Source organism: Oncorhynchus clarkii, unplaced genomic scaffold (assembly GCF_045791955.1).
Source record: "Oncorhynchus clarkii lewisi isolate Uvic-CL-2024 unplaced genomic scaffold, UVic_Ocla_1.0 unplaced_contig_214_pilon_pilon, whole genome shotgun sequence".
Taxonomy (NCBI): Eukaryota; Metazoa; Chordata; class Actinopteri; order Salmoniformes; family Salmonidae; genus Oncorhynchus; species Oncorhynchus clarkii.
In genome coordinates this window covers 182491-207500 of record NW_027257928.1, presented here as the reverse complement: position 1 = coordinate 207500, position 25010 = coordinate 182491, and the positions used below count along the sequence as shown (strand labels likewise).

Below are 25010 nucleotides of genomic sequence, written 5' to 3'. Positions count from 1 at the left end.
TGACCGGGGCTACCGGCTCATTGGAAAGGCCACAGCTGTCTGTAAGAAGACGGCCTTTGGGTATTATACCTGGGACTCAACGATACCTGCATGTCAAGGTAAGAGCTCTGAGCACTGTGTCTACTGGCTGAGTGGCTGGCTGGCTGGCTTCCTGGCTGGGTGGCTGGCTGGCTTCCTGGCTGGCTGGCTGGCTGGCAGACATTTATTTCTTCATCTAGGCTGTGTTCCAAAAGGCACCCTGTTCTCTATAGTGTGCACTACTTTTGACCAGAGCCCTGTGGGTAGAGTCCTGTGGGTGGAGCCCTGTGGGAGGAGCCCTGTGGGTGGAGCCCTGTGGGTAGAGAGAGACCTGTGGGTAGAGCCCTGTGGGTAGAGAGAGACCTGTGGGTAGAGTAGCTAGTCTGACGGTCTCTCTTCAGCTCCTATCACAGAGAGTAGCTAGTCTGACGGTCTCTCTTCAGCTCCTATCACAGAGAGTAGCTAGTCTGACGGTCTCTCTTCAGCTCCTATCACAGAGAGTAGCTAGTCTGACAGTCTCTCTTCAGCCCCTATCACAGAGAGTAGCTAGTCTGACGGTCTCTCTTCAGCTCCTATCACAGAGAGTAGCTAGTCTGACGGTCTCTCTTCAGCCCCTATCACAGAGAGTAGCTTGTCTGACGGTCTCTCTTCAGCCCCATGTCAGTAGCTGAACTTCTGATTGAGGAGAATGTTCTGCCGAGTAGAAACAGAGCAGAAGTCTCTCTTCAGCCCCTATCACAGAGACTAGCTAGTCTGACAGTCTCTCTTCAGCCCCATGTCAGTAGCTGAACTTCTGATTGAGGAGAATGTTCTGCCGAGTAGAAACAGAGCAGAAGTCTCTCTTCAGCCCCTATCACAGAGACTAGCTAGTCTGACAGTCTCTCTTCAGCCCCATGTCAGTAGCTGAACTTCTGATTGAGGAGAATGTTCTGCCGAGTAGAAACAGAGCAGAAGTCTCTCTTCAGCCCCTATCACAGAGAGAAGCTAGTCTGACAGTCTCTCTTCAGCCCCTATCACAGAGAGTAGCTAGTCCGACAGTCTCTCTTCAGCCCCTATCACAGAGAGTAGCTAGTCTGACAGTCTCTCTTCAGCCCCATGTCAGTAGCTGAACTTCTGATTGAGGAGAATGTTCTGCCGAGTAGAAACAGAGCAGAAGTCTCTCTTCAGCCCCTATCACAGAGAGTAGCTAGTCTGACAGTCTCTCTTCAGCCCCATGTCAGTAGCTGAACTTCTGATTGAGGAGAATGTTCTGCCGAGTAGAAACAGAGCAGAAGTCTCTCTTCAGCCCCTATCACAGAGAGTAGCTAGTCTGACAGTCTCTCTTCAGCCCCATGTCAGTAGCTGAACTTCTGATTGAGGAGAATGTTCTGCCGAGTAGAAACAGAGCAGAAGTCTCTCTTCAGCCCCTATCACAGAGAGTAGCTAGTCTGACGGTCTCTCTTCAGCTCCTATCACAGAGAGTAGCTAGTCTGACGGTCTCTCTTCAGCTCCTATCACAGAGAGTAGCTTGTCTGACGGTCTCTCTTCAGCCCCATGTCAGTAGCTGAACTTCTGATTGAGGAGAATGTTCTGCCGAGTAGAAACAGAGCAGAAGTCTCTCTTCAGCCCCTATCACAGAGAGTAGCTAGTCTGACAGTCTCTCTTCAGCCCCATGTCAGTAGCTGAACTTCTGATTGAGGAGAATGTTCTGCCGAGTAGAAACAGAGCAGAAGTCTCTCTTCAGCCCCTATCACAGAGACTAGCTAGTCTGACAGTCTCTCTTCAGCCCCATGTCAGTAGCTGAACTTCTGATTGAGGAGAATGTTCTGCCGAGTAGAAACAGAGCAGAAGTCTCTCTTCAGCCCCTATCACAGAGACTAGCTAGTCTGACAGTCTCTCTTCAGCCCCATGTCAGTAGCTGAACTTCTGATTGAGGAGAATGTTCTGCCGAGTAGAAACAGAGCAGAAGTCTCTCTTCAGCCCCTATCACAGAGACTAGCTAGTCTGACAGTCTCTCTTCAGCCCCATGTCAGTAGCTGAACTTCTGATTGAGGAGAATGTTCTGCCGAGTAGAAACAGAGCAGAAGTCTCTCTTCAGCCCCTATCACAGAGACTAGCTAGTCTGACAGTCTCTCTTCAGCCCCATGTCAGTAGCTGAACTTCTGATTGAGGAGAATGTTCTGCCGAGTAGAAACAGAGCAGAAGTCTCTCTTCAGCCCCTATCACAGAGACTAGCTAGTCTGACAGTCTCTCTTCAGCCCCATGTCAGTAGCTGAACTTCTGATTGAGGAGAATGTTCTGCCGAGTAGAAACAGAGCAGAAGTCTCTCTTCAGCCCCTATCACAGAGACTAGCTAGTCTGACAGTCTCTCTTCAGCCCCATGTCAGTAGCTGAACTTCTGATTGAGGAGAATGTTCTGCCGAGTAGAAACAGAGCAGAAGTCTCTCTTCAGCCCCTATCACAGAGACTAGCTAGTCTGACAGTCTCTCTTCAGCCCCATGTCAGTAGCTGAACTTCTGATTGAGGAGAATGTTCTGCCGAGTAGAAACAGAGCAGAAGTCTCTCTTCAGCCCCTATCACAGAGACTAGCTAGTCTGACAGTCTCTCTTCAGCCCCATGTCAGTAGCTGAACTTCTGATTGAGGAGAATGTTCTGCCGAGTAGAAACAGAGCAGAAGTCTCTCTTCAGCTCCTATCACAGAGAGTAGCTAGTCTGACGGTCTCTCTTCAGCCCCTATCACAGAGAGTAGCTAGTCTGACGGTCTCTCTTCAGCCCCATGTCAGTAGCTGAACTTCTGATTGAGGAGAATGTTCTGCCGAGTAGAAACAGAGCAGAAGTCTCTCTTCAGCCCCTATCACAGAGACTAGCTAGTCTGACAGTCTCTCTTCAGCCCCATGTCAGTAGCTGAACTTCTGATTGAGGAGAATGTTCTGCCGAGTAGAAACAGAGCAGAAATCAATCTTCTTTTGTTCTGTCAATTCCACCACCTGATGACTCTGGCTGGCTAACTTCCTTCCTGATTACCATGCTGTCTGTGTCAGTGTGTGCCTCCCAAAATGGCACCCTTATTCCCTAGATCGTGCACTACTTCCTATGGGCCCCGGTCAAAAGTAGTGCACTTAATAGGGAATAGGGTGCCATTTGACACATGAAACCCCTTTATCTGTGTCGGGTTCCGTAAACAGCGTTGTTGTGTTCCGTTCACCTAATTGGGTTCTTTGTTACCCTGGGAACCACACATTGTAGAAGGTGTCATGTCATTCTGTTCTGCTCTGTTCTGAAACAATGTATCGTTAACACCACTGTCTGTTCAACTAGCACAGACAGGTCCATTATGCCGAAGCTGTGATTATATAGTAATAACTGCAAAGATCGTGGAGCTCAACCTGCCAAATAATTGACAATACAATACTAATCTAGTCACCCACAACCAAAATGAGCTCCTAAGGTGGTAACTAGAAAGGAACACATCGTTGATGGTTGTCTTTCTCTTATAGCTCCTAAGGTGCAGGTGTCTTTTAAGTAGTGTGTTGTATTTAAGTAGTGTGTTGTATTTAAGTAGTGTGTTGTATTTAAGTAGTGTGTTGTATTTAAGTAGTGTGTTGTATTTAAGTAGTGTGTTGTATTTAAGTAGTGTGTTGTATTTAAGTAGTGTGTTGTATTTAAGTAGTGTGTTGTATTTAAGTAGTATGTAATCATTGCTGATGCTTGTGGTGATCAAACAATTTACCAAGTTGGCATCAATGAAGTTCTACTCTATTCTATTCTACTATATTATACTCTACTCTACTATATTATACTCTACTCTTCTCTATTCTACTCTACTATATTATACTCTACTCTTCTCTATTCTACTCTACTATATTCTACTCTACTCTACTCTTCTCTATTCTACTCTACTATATTCTACTCTACTCTACTATATTCTGCTCTACTCTATTCTACTCTTCTCTATTCTACTCTACTATATTCTGCTCTACTCTATTCTACTCTATTCTATTCTACTATATTCTACTATATTATACTCTACTCTTCTCTATTCTACTCTACTATATTCTACTCTACTCTACTATATTCTATTCTACTCTACTATATTCTGCTCTACTCTATTCTACTATATTCTACTCTACTCTGTTCTACTCTACTCTATTCTACTCTACTATATTATACCCTACTCTATTATAATCTACTCTATTATACCCTACTCTATTATACTTTACTCTACTCTACTCTATTCTACTCTGCTATACTATATTCTACTTTACTCTACTCTACTCTATTCTACTATATTCTACTCTACTATATTCTACTCTACTATATTATATTCTACTCTACTCTACTCTACTATATTCTATTCTACTCTACTCTACTCTACTCTATTCTAAATGTACTCTACTCTAATGTACTCCCGTTCTACTATATTCTAAATCTACTCTATTCTACTATATTCTATTCTACTCTACTCTATTCTACTCTACTCTATTCTACTATATTCTATTCTACTCTATTCTATTCTACTCTATTCTATTCTATTCTACTCTACTCTACTCTATTCTATTCTACTCTATTCTACTCTACTCTATTATACTATATTCTATTCTACTCTATTCTATTCTACTCTATTCTACTATATTCTGCTCTACTCTATTATATTCTACTCTATTCTACTCTATTCTATTCTACTCTACTCTACTCTACTCTATTCCATTCTACTCTATTCTACTCTACTCTATTCTACTACATTCTATTCTACTCTATTCTATTCTACTATATTCTACTCTACTATATTTGACTCTACTCTACTATTTAAACAACTCTGTGGGAGGACATAATGAAATGTAAGAGAAAGGAACAAGAGAATACCTTATACTTGATTTCCCATCTATAGGTGCATGTAATGGTGATGGTCCATGCTGTTTCTGATACCCCCAGGTGTCCTAAAACAGAGAATCAGAAAGCTACATGGAGCATGTTGTTTCTGATACCCCCAGGTGTCCTAAAACAGAATCAGAAAGCTACATGGAGCATGTTGTTTCTGAAACCCCCAGGTGTCCTAAAACAGAATCAGAAAGCTACATGGAGCATGTTGTTTCTGAAACCCCCAGGTGTCCTAAAACAGAATCAGAAAGCTACATGGAGCATGTTGTTTCTGATACCCCCAGGTGTCCTAAAACAGAATCAGAAAGCTACATGGAGCATGTTGTTTCTGATACCCCCAGGTGTCCTAAAACAGAATCAGAAAGCTACATGGAGCATGTTGTTTCTGAAACCCCCAGGTGTCCTAAAACAGAATCAGAAAGCTACATGGAGCATGTTGTTTCTGAAACCCCCAGGTGTCCTAAAACAGAATCAGAAAGCTACATGGAGCATGTTGTTTCTGAAACCCCCAGGTGTCCTAAAACAGAATCAGAAAGCTACATGGAGCATGTTGTTTCTGAAACCCCCAGGTGTCCTAAAACAGAATCAGAAAGCTACATGGAGCATGTTGTTTCTGAAACCCCCAGGTGTCCTAAAACAGAATCAGAAAGCTACATGGAGCATGTTGTTTCTGAAACCTCCAGGTGTCCTAAAACAGAATCAGAAAGCTACATGGAGCATGTTGTTTCTGAAACCCCCAGGTGTCCTAAAACAGAATCAGAAAGCTACATGGAGCATGTTGTTTCTGAAACCCCCAGGTGTCCTAAAACAGAATCAGAAAGCTACATGGAGCATGTTGTTTCTGAAACCCCCAGGTGTCCTAAAACAGAGAATCAGAAAGCTACATGGAGCATGTTGTTTCTGAAACCCCCAGGTGTCCTAAAAGAGAATCAGAAAGCTACATGGAGCATGTTGTTTCTGAAACCCCCAGGTGTCCTAAAACAGAATCAGAAAGCTACATGGAGCATGTTGTTTCTGAAACCCCCAGGTGTCCTAAAACAGAATCAGAAAGCTACATGGTCCATGTTGTTTCTGATACCCCCAGGTGTCCTAAAACAGAATCAGAAAGCTACATGGAGCATGTTGTTTCTGAAACCCCCAGGTGTCCTAAAACAGAATCAGAAAGCTACATGGAGCATGTTGTTTCTGATACCCCCAGGTGTCCTAAAACAGAGAATCAGAAAGCTACATGGAGCATGTTGTTTCTGAAACCCCCAGGTGTCCTAAAACAGAATCAGAAAGCTACATGGAGCATGTTGTTTCTGAAACCCCCAGGTGTCCTAAAACAGAATCAGAAAGCTACATGGAGCATGTTGTTTCTGAAACCCCCAGGTGTCCTAAAACAGAGAATCAGAAAGCTACATGGAGCATGTTGTTTCTGAAACCCCCAGGTGTCCTAAAACAGAGAATCAGAAAGCTACATGGAGCATGTTGTTTCTGATACCCCCAGGTGTCCTAAAACAGAGAATCAGAAAGCTACATGGAGCATGTTGTTTCTGATACCCCCAGGTGTCCTAAAACAGAGAATCAGAAAGCTACATGGAGCATGTTGTTTCTGAAACCCCCAGGTGTCCTAAAACAGAATCAGAAAGCTACATGGAGCATGTTGTTTCTGAAACCCCCAGGTGTCCTAAAACAGAGAATCAGAAAGCTACATGGAGCATGTTGTTTCTGAAACCCCCAGGTGTCCTAAAACAGAATCAGAAAGCTACATGGAGCATGTTGTTTCTGAAACCCCCAGGTGTCCTAAAACAGAATCAGAAAGCTACATGGTCCATGTTGTTTCTGATACCCCCAGGTGTCCTAAAACAGAATCAGAAAGCTACATGGTCCATGTTGTTTCTGAAACCCCCAGGTGTCCTAAAACAGAATCAGAAAGCTACATGGAGCATGTTGTTTCTGAAACCCCCAGGTGTCCTAAAACAGAATCAGAAAGCTACATGGTCCATGTTATTTCTATCTAAAACAGTTGTAATGGTAAATATCATAGACAAGAGACTATTAGGGGTTAAACAACACTGTGTAATCAGGTGGAACTTGGGAGGAACAAAATACCTTGTACTTTATTTCACAACTATAGGTGAATGCAATGGTAGTGTAACCTAAATCATAACCATGAATTAATCTATAGGTGAATGCAATGGTAGTGTACCCTAAATCATAAACATTAATTAATATATAGGTGAATATAATGGTAGTGTACCCTAAATCATAACCATGAATTAATCTATAGGTGAATATAATGGTAGTGTACCCTAAATCCTAACCATTAATTAATCTATAGGTGAATGCAATGGTAGTGTAACCTAAATGATGAATTCTCTCTGCTATGAAACAGTTGTAGTGAACATCAATGAAACCATATGGACAACTACATGATATCACTACACACATGATATCACTACATACATGATATCACCACATACATGATATCAATTACATACATGATATCACTACATAAATGATGTCACTACATACATGATATCACTACATGCATGATATCACTACATACATGATATTACTACAAACATGATATCACTACATACATGATATCACTACATACATGGTATCACTACATCCATGATATCACTGCATACATGATATCACTACATACATGATATCACTACATACATGATATCACTACATACATGATATCACTGCATACATGATATCACTACATACATGATATCACTACATACATGATATCACCACATACATGATATCACTACATACATGATATCACTACATACATGATATCACTACATACATGATATCACTACATACATGATGTCACTACATACATGATATCACTACATACATGATATCACTACATACATGATATCACTACATACATGATATCACCACATACATGATATCACTACATACATGATGTCACTACATACATGATATCACTACATACATGATATCACTACATACATGATATCACTACATACATGATATCACTACATACATGATATCACTACATACATGATATCACCACATACATGATATCACTACATACATGATATCACTACATACATGATATCACCACATACATGATATCACTACATACATGATATCACTACATACATGATATCACTACATACATGATATCACTACATACATGATATCACTACATACATGATACTACATACATGATATCACTACATACATGACTTGATACCAGAACGAGGGGATTATTCATGAACGGTATGGTCTCTGTGATCTGTCGTCTGAAAAGAACGACGACGGAAATACAAAAATATATATTTTCTCTAAATCGTTATCTCTAACGGCATGGTGTTTTAGAAAGATAGAGCTGCAGGAAATTACACCCCTTAAGTACTTGTTAATTAGCTCTTCATGAACCTTCTATCCAATTCATTTCTACGTAATTCTCGACACAATTATTACCTAGTAGTTGCCTAGCAACTAGTCATTATCTGGTAAATAACTATGAACTACCTAGTAGCTAGTACTTGCCTATGAACGAGTATTACCTAGTCACTATTAACTACCCAGTAACTAGTAACTACCTAGTCAATATTAACTACCTAGTAACTAGTAATTACATTTAACTAGCAATTACCTAGTAACTATGAACCTCCTAATAGCTAGTAATTACCTAGTAACTATTATCTACAGATGAACTAGTAATTACTATTAACTACCTAGTAACCAGTAATTAGCTAGTAAGTTTTAACTAACTAGTAACTAATTACCTAGTAACTATTAATTACATAGTGACTACCTAGCAGCTGGCAATTGCCTAGCATCTATTAACTAGCTAGTTCAGGAATGAAGAAGGCTTTGTAGAAGGAAGTGCAACCAGTCACAGATGTTATTTACTAGGATTACAACTAATACCATTATTTAAAGGTGAGGTGATAGTAGTAGAATATACCTTTATTTAAAGGTGAGGTGATATACCTTTATTTAAAAGTGAGGTGATAGAGTAGTAGAATATACCTTTATTTAAAGGTGAGGTGATAGAATAGTAGAATATACCTTTATTTAAAGGTGAGGTGATAGTAGTAGAATATACCTTTATTTAAAGGTGAGGTGATATACCTTTATTTAAAAGTGAGGTGATAGAGTAGTAGAATATACCTTTATTTAAAGGTGAGGTGATAGAATAGTAGAATATACCTTTATTTAAAGGTGAGGTGATAGAATAGTAGAATATACCTTTATTTAAAGGTGAGGTGATATACCTTTATTTAAAAGTGAGGTGATAGAGTAGTAGAATATACCTTTATTTAAAGGTGAGGTGATAGAATAGTAGAATATACCTTTATTTAAAGGTGAGGTGATAGAATAGTAGAATATACCTTTATTTAAAGTGAGGCCGCCACGTTCATCATATGAAGGAGACCAAGGCGCAGCGTGGTATACGTACATTCTCTTTATTAAAAGAATGAACACTGGGGCCTCCCGGGTGGCGCAGTGGTTAAGGGCGCTGTACTGCAGCGTGGGGCAACGCACAATTGGCCTAGCGTCGTCCGGGTTAGGGAGGGATTGGTCGGTAGGGATGTCCTTGTCTCATCGCGCACCAGCGACTCCTGTGGCGGGCCGGGCGCAGTGCGCGCTAGCCAAGGTTGCCGGGTGCACGGTGTAGCCTCCGGCACATTGATGCGGCTGGCTTCCGGGTTGGATGCGCGCTGTGTTAAGAAGCAGTGCGGCTTGGTTGGGTTGTGTATCGGAGGACGCATGACATTCAACCTTCGTCTCTCCCGAGCCCGTACGGGAGTTGTAGCAATGAGACAAGATAGTAGCTACTACAACAATTGGATACCACGAAATTGGGGAGAAAAAGGGGTAAAATTCAAAAAATAAAAAAATAAAATAAAGAATGAACACTGAACAAACTAACAAAATAACAAATGAAACGGGCAACTACACATAGACAAGATCCCACACCAGAAAGTGGGGAAAAGGCCTGCCAATATATGATCCCCAATCAGAGACAACGATAAACAGCTGTCTCTGATTGAGAACCATATCAGGCCAAAACAGACATACAAAAACTCTAGACATACCAAACCCTAGACATACAAAACCCTAGACATACAAACCCCTAGACATACATAAACCCCTAGACATACAAACCCCTAGATTACCCAACCTAGTCACACACTGACCTAACCAAAATATATAGAACACAGAGATATCTAAGGTCAGGGCGTAACAGAGGCGATAGTAGTAGGATATACTTTTATCAGTTGTTTTATTTTCTCTTGATCGGCTCCCAGTTGAAAATCAGGGCGATTAAGGTACTTGTACTACCGTCCAAAGCCTTCCATCATGGCCTGGCTCCCAGACTTTGGCTCCCAGACTTTGGCTCCCAGACTTTGGCTCCCAGACGCCGTTCTAATCGGTCCTGATAATCTCTGTCAAACTCAGATTTGTCTCTGTTGCTTTGCCAAACACAGGTCTCCTCTTCACGGGCCTCAGTGTGTCAGAGAAAACAGAAGAAGGAAGAGATGCGTCTTATATATTCTCTGTTCTCTTCCTTTCTCTGCTCTTCTTACTCTTGTTATTCTTCCTTTCTCTGTTCTGTCCTCGCTCTCTCCTCCTTTCTCTCCCAATCTTTTGTTCTCTCCTCACACTCTTCTATTCTCTCTCCCCCTCTTCTATTCTCTCTCCCCCTCTTCTGTTCTCTCTCCCCCTCTTCTGTTCTCTCCCCCTCTCCTCTCCTCCGCTCTTCTGTTCTCTCCTCCTCTCTTCTGTTCTCTCCTCCCCTATTCTCTCCCATTCTCTCCTCTCCTCTCCTCTCCTCTCCTCTCCTCTCCTCTCCTCTCCTCTCCTCTCCTCTCCTCTCCTCTTCTCCAGATCCAGCCTTGTGTAACAATCCGCCTGTAGCTGTCAGTGAATCAGACATAATTGCTGTTTTTAGGTCCCTGATTAGTAAGAGCATCACTCTAGCGTGGCTTGTGGCTGTTAATCATACCATTTAGATGTATTGATATGTTAGAAATGTTGTTAATTTACTTTCTTTGTACTTTAATTTGCTCATATTGTGTCCCTCTAATTCAGGGGTTCTCAGAGTGGGTTCCACGGATGTATTGCTGAGGGTCCACAGCCAGATCTCAATACAGTGGCTTGCGAAAGTATTCACCCCCCCTTGGCATTTTTCCTCTGTTGTTACCTTACAACCTGGAATTAAAAATGATTTTTTTTGGCAGGTCATATCATATGATTTACACAACACGCCTACCACTTTGAAGATGCAAAATATTTTTTTTATTGTGAAACAAACAAGAAATAAGTGAAAAAAACAGAACTAGAGCGTGCAGAACTATTCACCTCCCAAAGTCAATACTTTATATAGACACCTTTTGCAGATATTACAGCTGCAAGTCTCTTGGGGTATGTCTCTATAAGCTTGGCACATCTAGCCACCGGGATCTATGTATGCTTAGGGTTATTGTCCTGCTGGAAGGAGAACCTCCTTCCCAGTCTCAAATCTCTGGAAGACTGAAACAGGTTTCCCCTCAATAATTTCCCTGTATTTAGCGGCATCCATCATTCCTTCAATTCTGACCAGTTTCCCAGACGCTGCCTATGAAAAACATCCGCACAGCATGATGCTGCCACCAACATGCTTCACTGTGGGGATGGTATTCTCGGGGTGATGAAAGGTGTTAGATTTGCGCCAGGAATAGCATTTTCTTTGATGGCCAAAAAGCTACATTTTAGTCTCATCTGACCAGAGTACCTTCATCCATATGTTTGGGGAGTCTCCCACATGCCTTTTGGCGAAACACCAAACGTGTTTGCATTTTCTTTTGCTATAGCAATGGCTTTTTTTCTGGCCAATCTCCGCTGTGGAGCTTTGCAGCTCCTTCAGGGTTATATTTGGTATTTTTGTTGCCTCTGATTAATGCCCTCCTTGCCTGGTTTGTGAGTTTTTGTGGGAGGCCCTCTCTTGGCAGGTTTGTTGTGCTGCCATATTCTTTCCATTTTTTAATAATGGATTTACGTGGGATGTTCAATGTTTCAGATCGTTTTTTTGATAACCCAACCCTGATATGTACTTCTCCACAACTTTGACCCTGACCTATTTGGAGAGCTCCTTGGTCTTCAAGGTGCTGCTTGCTTAGTGGTGTTGCAGACTCTGGGGCCTTTCAGAAGAGGTGTATATTTACTGTCATGTGACACTTAGATTGCACACAGGTGGACTTTATTTAACTGACTATGTGACTTCTGCAGGTAATTGGTTGCACCAGATCTTGTTTATCGACTTCATAGCAAAAGGGGGTTTAAATAAAACAGGTTATTTTTTACATTTAACTCACCAATTTAAACTATTTTGTGTCCATTACATTAAATCCATTATACCCACAATCCATTGCATTACATTAAATCCATTATACCCACAATCCATTGCATTACATTAAATCCATTATACCCACAATCCATTGCATTACATTAAATCCATTATACCCACAATCCATTGCATTACATTAAATCCATTATACCCACAATCCATTGCATTACATTAAATCCATTATACCCACAATCCATTGCATTACCTTAAATCCATTATACCCACAATCCATTGCATTACATTAAATCCATTATACCCACAATCCATTGCATTACATTAAATCCATTATACCCACAATCCATTGCATTACATTAAATCCATTATATCCACAATCCATTGCATTACATTAAATCCATTATACCCACAATCCATTGCATTACATTAAATCCATTATACCCACAATCCATTGCATTACATTAAATCCATTATACCCACAATCCATTGCATTACATTAAATCCATTATACCCACAATCCATTGCATTACATTAAATCCATTATACCCACAATCCATTGCATTACATTAAATCCATTATACCCACAATCCATTGCATTACATTAAATCCATTATACCCACAATCCATTGCATTACATTAAATCCATTATACCCACAATCCATTGCATTACATTAAATCCATTATACCCACAATCCATTGCATTACATTAAATCCATTATACCCACAATCCATTGCATTACCTTAAATCCATTATACCCACAATCCATTGCATTACATTAAATCCATTATACCCACAATCCATTGCATTACATTAAATCCATTATACCCACAATCCATTGCATTACATTAAATCCATTATATCCACAATCCATTGCATTACATTAAATCCATTATACCCACAATCCATTGCATTACATTAAATCCATTATACCCACAATCCATTGCATTACATTAAATCCAAATAAAAATATATTTAAATGACATGTTGTAATGCAACTGTTATAAAGTCTGTGTGAGCTGGTGGTGGGAGGAGTCAGGCGCAGGACAGCAGATATGAGTAAAAAAACGTATTTACACAAAATACAAACAAATACAACGCAATAATGCGAGCCCACAATAACGTATCACATACAAACATTTACTCACAAACTAACATGAGGGGAACAGAGGTTTAAATAATGAACAAGTCATTGGGGAATTGAAACCAGGCGTGTAAGACAAAACAAATGGAAAATGAAATGTGGATCAGTTCTGCCCACACATTTCCTATAGGATTGAGGTCAGGGCTTTGTGATGACCACTCGAATATCTTGATTTTGTTGCCCGTAAGCCATTTTGCCACAACTTTGGAAGTATGCTTGGGGTCATTGTCCATTTGGAAGACCCGTTTGCGACCAAGCTTTAACTTCCTGACTGATGTCTTGAGATGTTGCTTCAATATATCCACGTAATTTTCCTCCCTCATGAAGCCATTTATTTTGTGAAGTGCACCAGACCATCCTGCAGCAAAGCACCCCCACAACATGATGCTGCCAACCCCGTGCTTCACGGTTCGGATGGTGTTCCCTCGGCTTGCAAACCTTCCCCTTTTTCCTCCCAACATAACAATGGTCATTATGCCCAAACAGTTCTAATTTTGTTTGTCAGACCAGAGGACATTTCTCAAAAAAATACGATCTTTGTTCCCGAGTTGCAAACTGTAGTCTGGCTTTTTTTATGGCGGTTTTGGAGCAGTGGCTTCTTCCTTGCTGAGTGGCCTTTCAGGTTATGTCGATACTCATTTTCGGTTATGTCGATACTCATTTTACTGTGGATATAGATACTTTTGTACCTGTTTCCTCCAGCATCTTCACAAGGTCCTTTGCTGTTGTTCTGAGATTGATTTGCACTTTTCTCACAAAGTACATTAATCTCTAGGAGACAGAACGCATCTCCTTCCTGAGCGGTATGACGGCTGCGTGGTCCCATGGTGTTTATACTTGCATACTATTGTTTATACAGATGAACGTGGTACCTTCAGGCATTTGGAAATTGCTCCCAAGGATGAACCAGACTTGTGGAGGTCTACAATTTTATTTCTGAGGTCTTGGCAGATTTCTTTAGATTTTCCCATGATGTCAAGCGAAGAGGCACTGAGTTTGAATGTAGGCCTTGAAATACATCCACAGGTACACCTCCAATTGACTCAAATCATGTCAATTAGCCTATCAGAAGCTTCTAAAACCATGACATCATTTTCTGGAATTTTACAAGCTGTTTAAAGGCACAGTCAACTTAGTGTGTGTAAACTTCTGACCCACTGGAATTGTGATACAGTGATTTATAAGTGAAATAATCCGTCTGTAAACAATTGTTGGGAAAATGTATTGTGTCATGCACAAAGTAGATGTCCTAAGATATATATATTTACATATATATATATATATATATATATATATATATATATATATGTGTATTTATATATATATATATATATACATATATATATATATATATATATATATATATATATATATATATATATATATATATATATATATACACAGTGGGGCAAAAAAGTATTTAGTCAGCCACCAATTGTGCAAGTTCTCCCACTTAAAAAGATGAGAGAGGCCTGTAATTTTCATCATAGGTACACTTCAACTATGACAGACAAAATGAGAAAAAAAATCCAGAAAATCACATTGTAGGATTTTTTATGAATGAATGTTCGCATGTTCCAGAGATTTCTGGATTTTGCTTCTTAACCCCATTGAGCATTCTGCACTGTGCTCTTCCAGTCATCTTTGCACTCCTAGGGAGAGTAGCAACAGTGCTGAACTTTCTCCATTTGTAGACAATTTGTCTTACTGTGGACTGATGAACATCAAGGCTTTAAGATATACTTTTGTAACCCTTTCCAGCTTTATGCAAGTCAACAATTCTTATTCTTAATCTTTCTTCTGAGATCTCTTTTGTTCGAGGCATGGTTCACATCAGGCAATGCTTCTTGTGAATAGCAAACTCAAATTTTGTGAGTGTTTTTTATAGGACAGGGCAGCTCGAATCAACATCTCCAATCGCATCTTATTGATTGGACTCCAGGTTAGCTGACTCCTGACTCCAATTCGCTTTTGGAGAAGTCATTAGCCTAGGGGGTTCACATACTTTTTCCAACCCACACTGAATGTTAAATGATGTATTCAATATAGACAGAAAAATACAATAATTTGTGTGTTATTAGTTTTAGCAGACTGTGTTTGTCTATTGTTGTGACTTAAGATCTGATCAAATTTGATGACCAATTTATGCAGAAATCCAGGTAATTCCATAGGGTTCACATACTTTTTCTTGCCACTGTATATACTGTACTAGGTGGTGTCAGAGGAAGGCCCCATAAAATTGTCAGAGACCCCAGTCACCCTAGTTATAAACGGTTCTATCTTTTACCACACAGAAAGCGGTACCAGAGCGCCAAGGTCCAAAAGGCTCCTCAACAGCTTCTACCCCCCCAAGCCATAGAACTGCTAAACAATTAATCAAATGGCCACCCAGACTATTTACATAGTTTTTACACTGCTGCTACTCGCTGTTTATTTACTCTGCATAGTCACTTTACAAATTACCTCGACTAACCTGTACCCGCACATTGACTCGGTACCAGTACCCCTGTATATAGCCTCCACATTGACTCTGTACCGTAACACCCTGTATATAGCCTCCACATTGACTCTGTACCGGTACCCCTTGTATATAGCCTCCACATTGACTCTGTACCGTAACACCCTGTATATAGCCTCCACATTGACTCTGTACAGTAATACCCTGTATATAGTCTCCACATTGACTCTGTACCGTAATACCCTGTATATAGCCTCCACATTGACTCTGTACAGTAATACCCTGTATATAGCCTCCACATTGACTCTGTACCGGTACCCCTTGTATATAGCCTCCACATTGACTATGTACCGTAACACCCTGTATATAGCCTCCACATTGACTCTGTACCGGTACCCCCTGTATATAGCCTCCACATTGACTCTGCTCCAGTACCCCCTGTATATAGCCTCCACATTGACTCTGTACCGGTACCCCCTGTATATAACCTCCACATTGACTCTGTACCGTAATACCCTGTATATAGCCTCCACATTGACTCTGTACCGTAACACCCTGTATATAGCCTCCACATTGACTCTGTACCGGTACCCCCTGTATATAACCTCCACATTGACTCTGTACCGTAATACCCTGTATATAGCCTCCACATTGACTCTGTACCGTAATACCCTGTATATAGCCTCCACATTGACTCTGTACCGTAATACCCTGTATATAGCCTCCACATTGACTCTGTACCGTAATACCCTGTATATAGCCTCCACATTGACTCTGTACCGTAATACCCTGTATATAGCCTCCACATTGACTCTGTACCGTAATACCCTGTATATAGCCTCCACATTGACTCTGTACCGTAATACCCTGTATATAGCCTCCACATTGACTCTGTACCGTAATACCCTGTATATAGCCTCCACATTGACTCTGTACCGTAATACCCTGTATATAGCCTCCACATTGACTCTGTACCGTAATACCCTGTATATAGCCTCCACATTGACTCTGTACCGTAATACCCTGTATATAGCCTCCACATTGACTCTGTACCGTAATACCCTGTATATAGCCTCCACATTGACTCTGTACCGTAATACCCTGTATATAGCCTCCACATTGACTCTGTACCGTAATACCCTGTATATAGCCTCCACATTGACTCTGTACCGTAATACCCTGTATATAGCCTCCACATTGACTCAGTACCGTAACACCCTGTATATAGCCTCCACATTGACTCTGTACCGTAACACCCTGTATATAGCCTCCACATTGACTCTGTACTGGTACCCCCCTGTATATAGCCTCCACATTGACTCTGTACCGTAACACCCTGTATATAGCCTCCACATTGACTCTGTACCGTAACACCCTGTATATAGTCTCCACATTGACTCAGTACCGTAATACCCTGTATATAGCCTCCACATTGACTCTGTACCGTAATACCCTGTATATAGCCTCCACATAGACTCTGTACCGTAATACCCTGTATATAGCCTCCACATTGACTCTGTACCGTAATACCCTGTATATAGCCTCCACATAGACTCTGTACCGTAATACCCTGTATATAGCCTCCACATTGACTCTGTACCGTAATACCCTGTATATAGCCTCCACATTGACTCTGTACCGTAATACCCTGTATATAACCTCCACATTGACTCTGTACCGTAATACCCTGTATATAGCCTCCACATAGACTCTGTACCGTAATACCCTGTATATAGCCTCCACATTGACTCTGTACCGTAATACCCTGTATATAGCCTCCACATAGACTCTGTACCGTAATACCCTGTATATAGCCTCCACATTGACTCTGTACCGTAATACCCTGTATATAGCCTCCACATTGACTCTGTACCGTAATACCCTGTATATAGCCTCCACATTGACTCTGTACCGTAACACCCTGTATATAGCCTCCACATAGACTCTGTACCGTAATACCCTGTATATAGCCTCCACATTGACTCTGTACCGTAACACCCTGTATATAGACTCCACATTGACTCTGTACCGTAATACCCTGTATATAGCCTCCACATTGACTCTGTACCGTAATACCCTGTATATAGCCTCCACATTGACTCTGTACCGTAATACCCTGTATATAGCCTCCACATTGACTCTGTACCGTAATACCCTGTATATAGCCTCCACATTGACTCTGTACCGTAATACCCTGTATATAGCCTCCACATTGACTCTGTACCGTAATACCCTGTATATAGCCTCGTTATTGTTATGTAAATGCATGTCACTTTTTGATTGATTGTTTATTTAGTATTTTATTCATTCTGTTTATTGAACTGTATTGTTGGTTAAGGGCTTTTAAGTCAGCATTTCACAGTATGGTTGTATTCCGCGCATGTGACTAATAAAATTGTATTTGATTTGAGCCTGAGGTATCTGGGAGTTTAGATGTGTTGAGCATGAGTTATCTGGGAGTTTAGATGTGTTGAGTCTGAGGTATCTGGAGTTTAGATGTGTTGAGCATGAGTTATCTGGGAGTTTAGATGTGTTGAGTCTGAGGTATCTGGAGTTTAGATGTGTTGTGTGTTGAGCCTGAGGTATCTGGGAGTTTAGATGTGTTGAGCCTGAGTTATCTGGGAGTTTAGATGTGTTGAGTCTGAGGTATCTGGGAGTTTAGATGTGTTGAGTCTGAGATATCTGGGAGTTTAGATGTGTTGTGTGTTGAGTCTGAGGTATCTGGGAGTATAGATGTGTTGTGTGTTGAGTCTGAGGTATCTGGGAGTTTAGATGTGTTGAGCCTGAGATATCTGGGAGTTTAGATGTGTTGAGTCTGAGATATCTGGGAGTTTAGATGTGTTGAGTCTGAGGTATCTGGGAGTTTAGATGTGTTGAGTCTGAGGTATCTGGGAGTTTAGATGTGTTGAGTCTGAGATATCTGGGAGTTTAGATGTGTTGTGTGTTGAGCCTGAGGTATCTGGGAGTTTAGATGTGTTGAGTCTGAGATATCTGGGAGTTTAGATGTGTTGAGTCTGAGATATCTGGGAGTTTAGATGTGTTTTGTCTGAGATATCTGGGAGTTTAGATGTGTTGTGTGTTGAGCCTGAGGTATCTGGGAGTTTAGATGTGTTGAGCCTGAAGTATCTGGGAGTTTAGATGTGTTGAGTCTGAGGTATCTGGGAGTTTAGATGTGTTGAGTCTGAGGTATCTGGGAGTTTAGATGTGTTGAGCCTGAGATATCTGGGAGTTTAGATGTGTTGAGTCTGAGATATCTGGGAGTTTAGATGTGTTGAGTCTGAGGTATCTGGGAGTTTAGATGTGTTGAGTCTGAGGTATCTGGGAGTTTAGATGTGTTGAGTCTGAGGTATCTGGGAGTTTAGATGTGTTGAGTCTGAGGTATCTGGGAGTTTAGATGTGTTGTGTGTTGAGTCTGAGGTATCTGGGAGTTTAGATGTGTTGAGTCTGAGGTATCTGAGAGTATAGATGTGTTGAGTCTGAGGTATCTGGGAGTTTAGATGTGTTGAGTCTGAGGTATCTGGGAGTTTAGAGGGGTTGTGTGTTGAGTCTGAGGTATCTGGGAGTTTAGATGTGTTGTGTGTTGAGTCTGAGGTATCTGGGAGTTTAGATGTGTTGTGTGTTGAGTCTGAGGTATCTGGGAGTTTAGATGTGTTGTGTGTTGAGTCTGAGGTATCTGGGAGTTTAGAGGGGTTGTGTGTTGAGTCTGAGGTATCTGGGAGTTTAGATGTGTTGAGCCTGAGGTATCTGGGAGTTTAGATGTGTTGAGTCTGAGGTATCTGGGAGTTTAGATGTGTTGTGTGTTGAGTCTGAGGTATCTGGGAGTTTAGATGTGTTGTGTTTTGAGTCTGAGGTATCTGGGAGTTTAGATGTGTTGAGCCTGAGGTATCTGGGAGTTTAGATGTGTTGAGCCTGAGGTATCTGGGAGTTTAGATGTGTTGAGTCTGAGATATCTGGGAGTTTAGATGTGTTGTGTGTTGAGTCTGAGGTATCTGGGAGTTTAGATGTGTTGTGTGTTGAGTCTGAGGTATCTGAGAGTATAGATGTGTTGTGTGTTGAGCCTGAGATATCTGGGAGTTTAGATGTGTTGAGTCTGAGATATCTGGGAGTTTAGATGTGTTGTGTGTTGAGCCTGAGATATCTGGGAGTTTAGATGTGTTGAGTCTGAGATATCTGGGAGTTTAGATGTGTTGTGTGTTGAGCCTGAGGTATCTGGGAGTTTAGATGTGTTGAGCCTGAAGTATCTGGGAGTTTAGATGTGTTGAGTCTGAGGTATCTGGGAGTTTAGATGTGTTGAGTCTGAGGTATCTGGGAGTTTAGATGTGTTGAGCCTGAGATATCTGGGAGTTTAGATGTGTTGAGTCTGAGATATCTGGGAGTTTAGATGTGTTGAGTCTGAGGTATCTGGGAGTTTAGATGTGTTGAGTCTGAGGTATCTGGGAGTTTAGATGTGTTGAGTCTGAGGTATCTGGGAGTTTAGATGTGTTGAGTCTGAGGTATCTGGGAGTTTAGATGTGTTGTGTGTTGAGTCTGAGGTATCTGGGAGTTTAGATGTGTTGAGTCTGAGGTATCTGAGAGTATAGATGTGTTGAGTCTGAGGTATCTGGGAGTTTAGATGTGTTGAGTCTGAGGTATCTGGGAGTTTAGAGGGGTTGTGTGTTGAGTCTGAGGTATCTGGGAGTTTAGATGTGTTGTGTGTTGAGTCTGAGGTATCTGGGAGTTTAGATGTGTTGTGTGTTGAGTCTGAGGTATCTGGGAGTTTAGATGTGTTGTGTGTTGAGTCTGAGGTATCTGGGAGTTTAGAGGGGTTGTGTGTTGAGTCTGAGGTATCTGGGAGTTTAGATGTGTTGAGCCTGAGGTATCTGGGAGTTTAGATGTGTTGAGTCTGAGGTATCTGGGAGTTTAGATGTGTTGTGTGTTGAGTCTGAGGTATCTGGGAGTTTAGATGTGTTGTGTTTTGAGTCTGAGGTATCTGGGAGTTTAGATGTGTTGAGCCTGAGGTATCTGGGAGTTTAGATGTGTTGAGCCTGAGGTATCTGGGAGTTTAGATGTGTTGAGTCTGAGGTATCTGGGAGTTTAGATGTGTTGAGCCTGAGGTATCAGGGAGTTTAGATGTGTTGAGTCTGAGGTATCTGGGAGTTTAGATGTGTTGAGTCTGAGGTATCTGGGAGTTTAGATGTGTTGAGTCTGAGGTATCTGGGAGTTTAGATGTGTTGTGTGTTGAGTCTGAGGTATCTGGGAGTTTAGATGTGTTGAGCCTGAGGTATCTGGGAGTTTAGATGTGTTGAGCCTGAGGTATCTGGGAGTTTAGATGTGTTGAGCCTGAGGTATCTGGGAGTTTAGATGTGTTGAGTCTGAGATATCTGGGAGTTTAGATGTGTTGAGCCTGAAGTATCTGGGAGTTTAGATGTGTTGAGCCTGAGGTATCTGGGAGTTTAGATGTGTTGAGCCTGAGATATCTTGGAGTTTAGATGTGTTGAGCCTGAGATATCTGGGAGTTTAGATGTGTTGAGCCTGAGATATCTGGGAGTTTAGATGTGTTGTGTGTTGAGCCTGAGATATCTGGGAGTTTAGATGGGTTGAGTCTGAGGTATCTGGGAGTTTAGATGTGTTGAACCTGAGGTATCTGGGAGTTTAGATGTGTTGTGTGTTGAGTCTGAGGTATCTGGGAGTTTAGATGTGTTGAGCCTGAGGTATCTGGGAGTTTAGATGTGTTGAGTCTGAGGTATCTGGGAGTTTAGAGGGGTTGTGTGTTGAGTCTGAGGTATCTGGGAGTTTAGATGTGTTGTGTGTTGAGTCTGAGGTATCTGGGAGTTTAGATGTGTTGTGTGTTGAGTCTGAGGTATCTGGGAGTTTAGATGTGTTGTGTGTTGAGTCTGAGGTATCTGGGAGTTTAGAGGGGTTGTGTGTTGAGTCTGAGGTATCTGGGAGTTTAGATGTGTTGAGCCTGAGGTATCTGGGAGTTTAGATGTGTTGAGTCTGAGGTATCTGGGAGTTTAGATGTGTTGTGTGTTGAGTCTGAGGTATCTGGGAGTTTAGATGTGTTGTGTTTTGAGTCTGAGGTATCTGGGAGTTTAGATGTGTTGAGCCTGAGGTATCTGGGAGTTTAGATGTGTTGAGCCTGAGGTATCTGGGAGTTTAGATGTGTTGAGTCTGAGGTATCTGGGAGTTTAGATGTGTTGAGCCTGAGGTATCTGGGAGTTTAGATGTGTTGAGTCTGAGGTATCTGGGAGTTTAGATGTGTTGAGTCTGAGGTATCTGGGAGTTTAGATGTGTTGAGTCTGAGGTATCTGGGAGTTTAGATGTGTTGTGTGTTGAGTCTGAGGTATCTGGGAGTTTAGATGTGTTGAGCCTGAGGTATCTGGGAGTTTAGATGTGTTGAGCCTGAGGTATCTGGGAGTTTAGATGTGTTGAGCCTGAGGTATCTGGGAGTTTAGATGTGTTGAGTCTGAGATATCTGGGAGTTTAGATGTGTTGAGCCTGAAGTATCTGGGAGTTTAGATGTGTTGAGCCTGAGGTATCTGGGAGTTTAGATGTGTTGAGCCTGAGATATCTTGGAGTTTAGATGTGTTGAGCCTGAGATATCTGGGAGTTTAGATGTGTTGAGCCTGAGATATCTGGGAGTTTAGATGTGTTGTGTGTTGAGCCTGAGATATCTGGGAGTTTAGATGGGTTGAGTCTGAGGTATCTGGGAGTTTAGATGTGTTGAACCTGAGGTATCTGGGAGTTTAGATGTGTTGTGTGTTGAGTCTGAGGTATCTGGGAGTTTAGATGTGTTGAGCCTGAGGTATCTGGGAGTTTAGATGTGTTGAGTCTGAGGTATCTGGGAGTTTAGAGGGGTTGTGTGTTGAGTCTGAGGTATCTGGGAGTTTAGATGTGTTGTGTGTTGAGTCTGAGGTATCTGGGAGTTTAGATGTGTTGTGTGTTGAGTCTGAGGTATCTGGGAGTTTAGATGTGTTGTGTGTTGAGTCTGAGGTATCTGGGAGTTTAGAGGGGTTGTGTGTTGAGTCTGAGGTATCTGGGAGTTTAGATGTGTTGAGCCTGAGGTATCTGGGAGTTTAGATGTGTTGAGTCTGAGGTATCTGGGAGTTTAGATGTGTTGTGTGTTGAGTCTGAGGTATCTGGGAGTTTAGATGTGTTGTGTTTTGAGTCTGAGGTATCTGGGAGTTTAGATGTGTTGAGCCTGAGGTATCTGGGAGTTTAGATGTGTTGAGCCTGAGGTATCTGGGAGTTTAGATGTGTTGAGTCTGAGGTATCTGGGAGTTTAGATGTGTTGAGCCTGAGGTATCTGGGAGTTTAGATGTGTTGAGTCTGAGGTATCTGGGAGTTTAGATGTGTTGAGTCTGAGGTATCTGGGAGTTTAGATGTGTTGAGTCTGAGGTATCTGGGAGTTTAGATGTGTTGTGTGTTGAGTCTGAGGTATCTGGGAGTTTAGATGTGTTGAGCCTGAGGTATCTGGGAGTTTAGATGTGTTGAGCCTGAGGTATCTGGGAGTTTAGATGTGTTGAGCCTGAGGTATCTGGGAGTTTAGATGTGTTGAGTCTGAGATATCTGGGAGTTTAGATGTGTTGAGCCTGAAGTATCTGGGAGTTTAGATGTGTTGAGCCTGAGGTATCTGGGAGTTTAGATGTGTTGAGCCTGAGATATCTTGGAGTTTAGATGTGTTGAGCCTGAGATATCTGGGAGTTTAGATGTGTTGAGCCTGAGATATCTGGGAGTTTAGATGTGTTGTGTGTTGAGCCTGAGATATCTGGGAGTTTAGATGGGTTGAGTCTGAGGTATCTGGGAGTTTAGATGTGTTGAGTCTGAGGTATCTGGGAGTTTAGATGTGTTGAGCCTGAGGTATTTGGGAGTTTAGATGTGTTGAGCCTGAGATACTACTCTATGATAATACATTAACATGGCTATAACCCTAATGTCACGGTAGATAGGTCCCCAGATCCTCAAAAGGTTATACAGCTGCACCATCGAGAGCATCCTGACCAGTTGCATCACCGCCTTGAATGGCATCTGCTCGGCATCTGACTGTAAGGCGCTACATTTAGTAAATGTTTTCTTGAAACTGCATTGTTGGTTAAGTGCTTTGTGATGATGTGCGCTGAGAGTCAGGAAGCAAGTTCAGTGAGTGTTTTAATAAATTAACGGAAGTAAATACAAAACAAGAAACTCGAACAGCAGACAGACAGGAAACTGAAACAGAAACAATAACGTCTGGGGAAGGAACCAAAGGGAGTGACATATATAGGGAAGGAACCAAAGGGAGAGACATATATAGGGAAGGAACCAAAGGGAGAGACATATATAGGGAAGGAACCAAAGGGAGGGACATATATAGGGAAGGTACCAAAGGAAGTGACATATATAGGGAAGGAACCAAAGGGAGAGACATATATAGGGAAGGAACCAAAGGGAGAGACATATATAGGGAAGGAACCAAAGGGAGGGACATATATAGGGAAGGTACCAAAGGAAGTGACATATATAGGGAAGGAACCAAAGGGAGGTACGTATATAGGAAAGGAACCAAAGGGAGGGACATATATAGGGAAGGAACCAAAGGGAGTGGCATATATAGGGAAGGAACCAAAGGGAATGACAAATATAGGGAAGGAACCAAAGGGAATGACAAATATAGGGAAGGAACCAAAGGGAGTGACATATATAGGGAAGGAACCAAAGGGAGTGACATATATAGGGAAGGAACCAAAGGGAGTGACATATATAGGGAAGGAACCAAAGGGAGGTACGTATATAGGAAAGGAACCAAAGGGAGGGACATATATAGGGAAGGAAACAAAGGGAGTGGCATATATAGGGAAGGAACCAAAGGGAATGACAAATATAGGGAAGGAACCAAAGGGAATGACAAATATAGGGAAGGAACCAAAGGGAGTGACATATATAGGGAAGGAACCAAAGGGAGTGACATATATAGGGAAGGAACCAAAGGGAGTGACATATATAGGGAAGGAACCAAAGGGAGAGATATATATATAGTGGGGCAGAAAAGTATTTAGTCAGCCACCAATTGTGCAAGTTCTCCCTCTTAAAAAGATGAGAGAGGCCTGTAATTTTTGTCATAGGTACACTTCAACTATGACAGACAAATTAATAAGATCCAGAAAATCACATTGTAGGATTTTTTATGAATTTATTTGCAAATTATGGTGGAAAATAAGCTTGTAAGTAATCATTGCACGGTATTCTTGTTGTA

At 41.6% G+C, this 25010-nt stretch overlaps 1 protein-coding gene across 1 annotated transcript in view; it reads left to right on the top strand.

Annotated features, from left to right (window-relative positions):
• LOC139393681 (CUB and sushi domain-containing protein 3-like) overlaps positions 1-25010 on the top strand; it is a gene marked incomplete at its 5' end in the record, with an annotated part of 562572 nt that overhangs the window by 421761 nt on the left and 115801 nt on the right. The window contains one exon of the mRNA XM_071142025.1: positions 1-98. This exon is cut by the window's left edge and continues 91 nt beyond it. Coding sequence (XP_070998126.1) covers positions 1-98 — 98 coding nt within the window. The remainder of the gene's footprint in view (positions 99-25010) is intronic.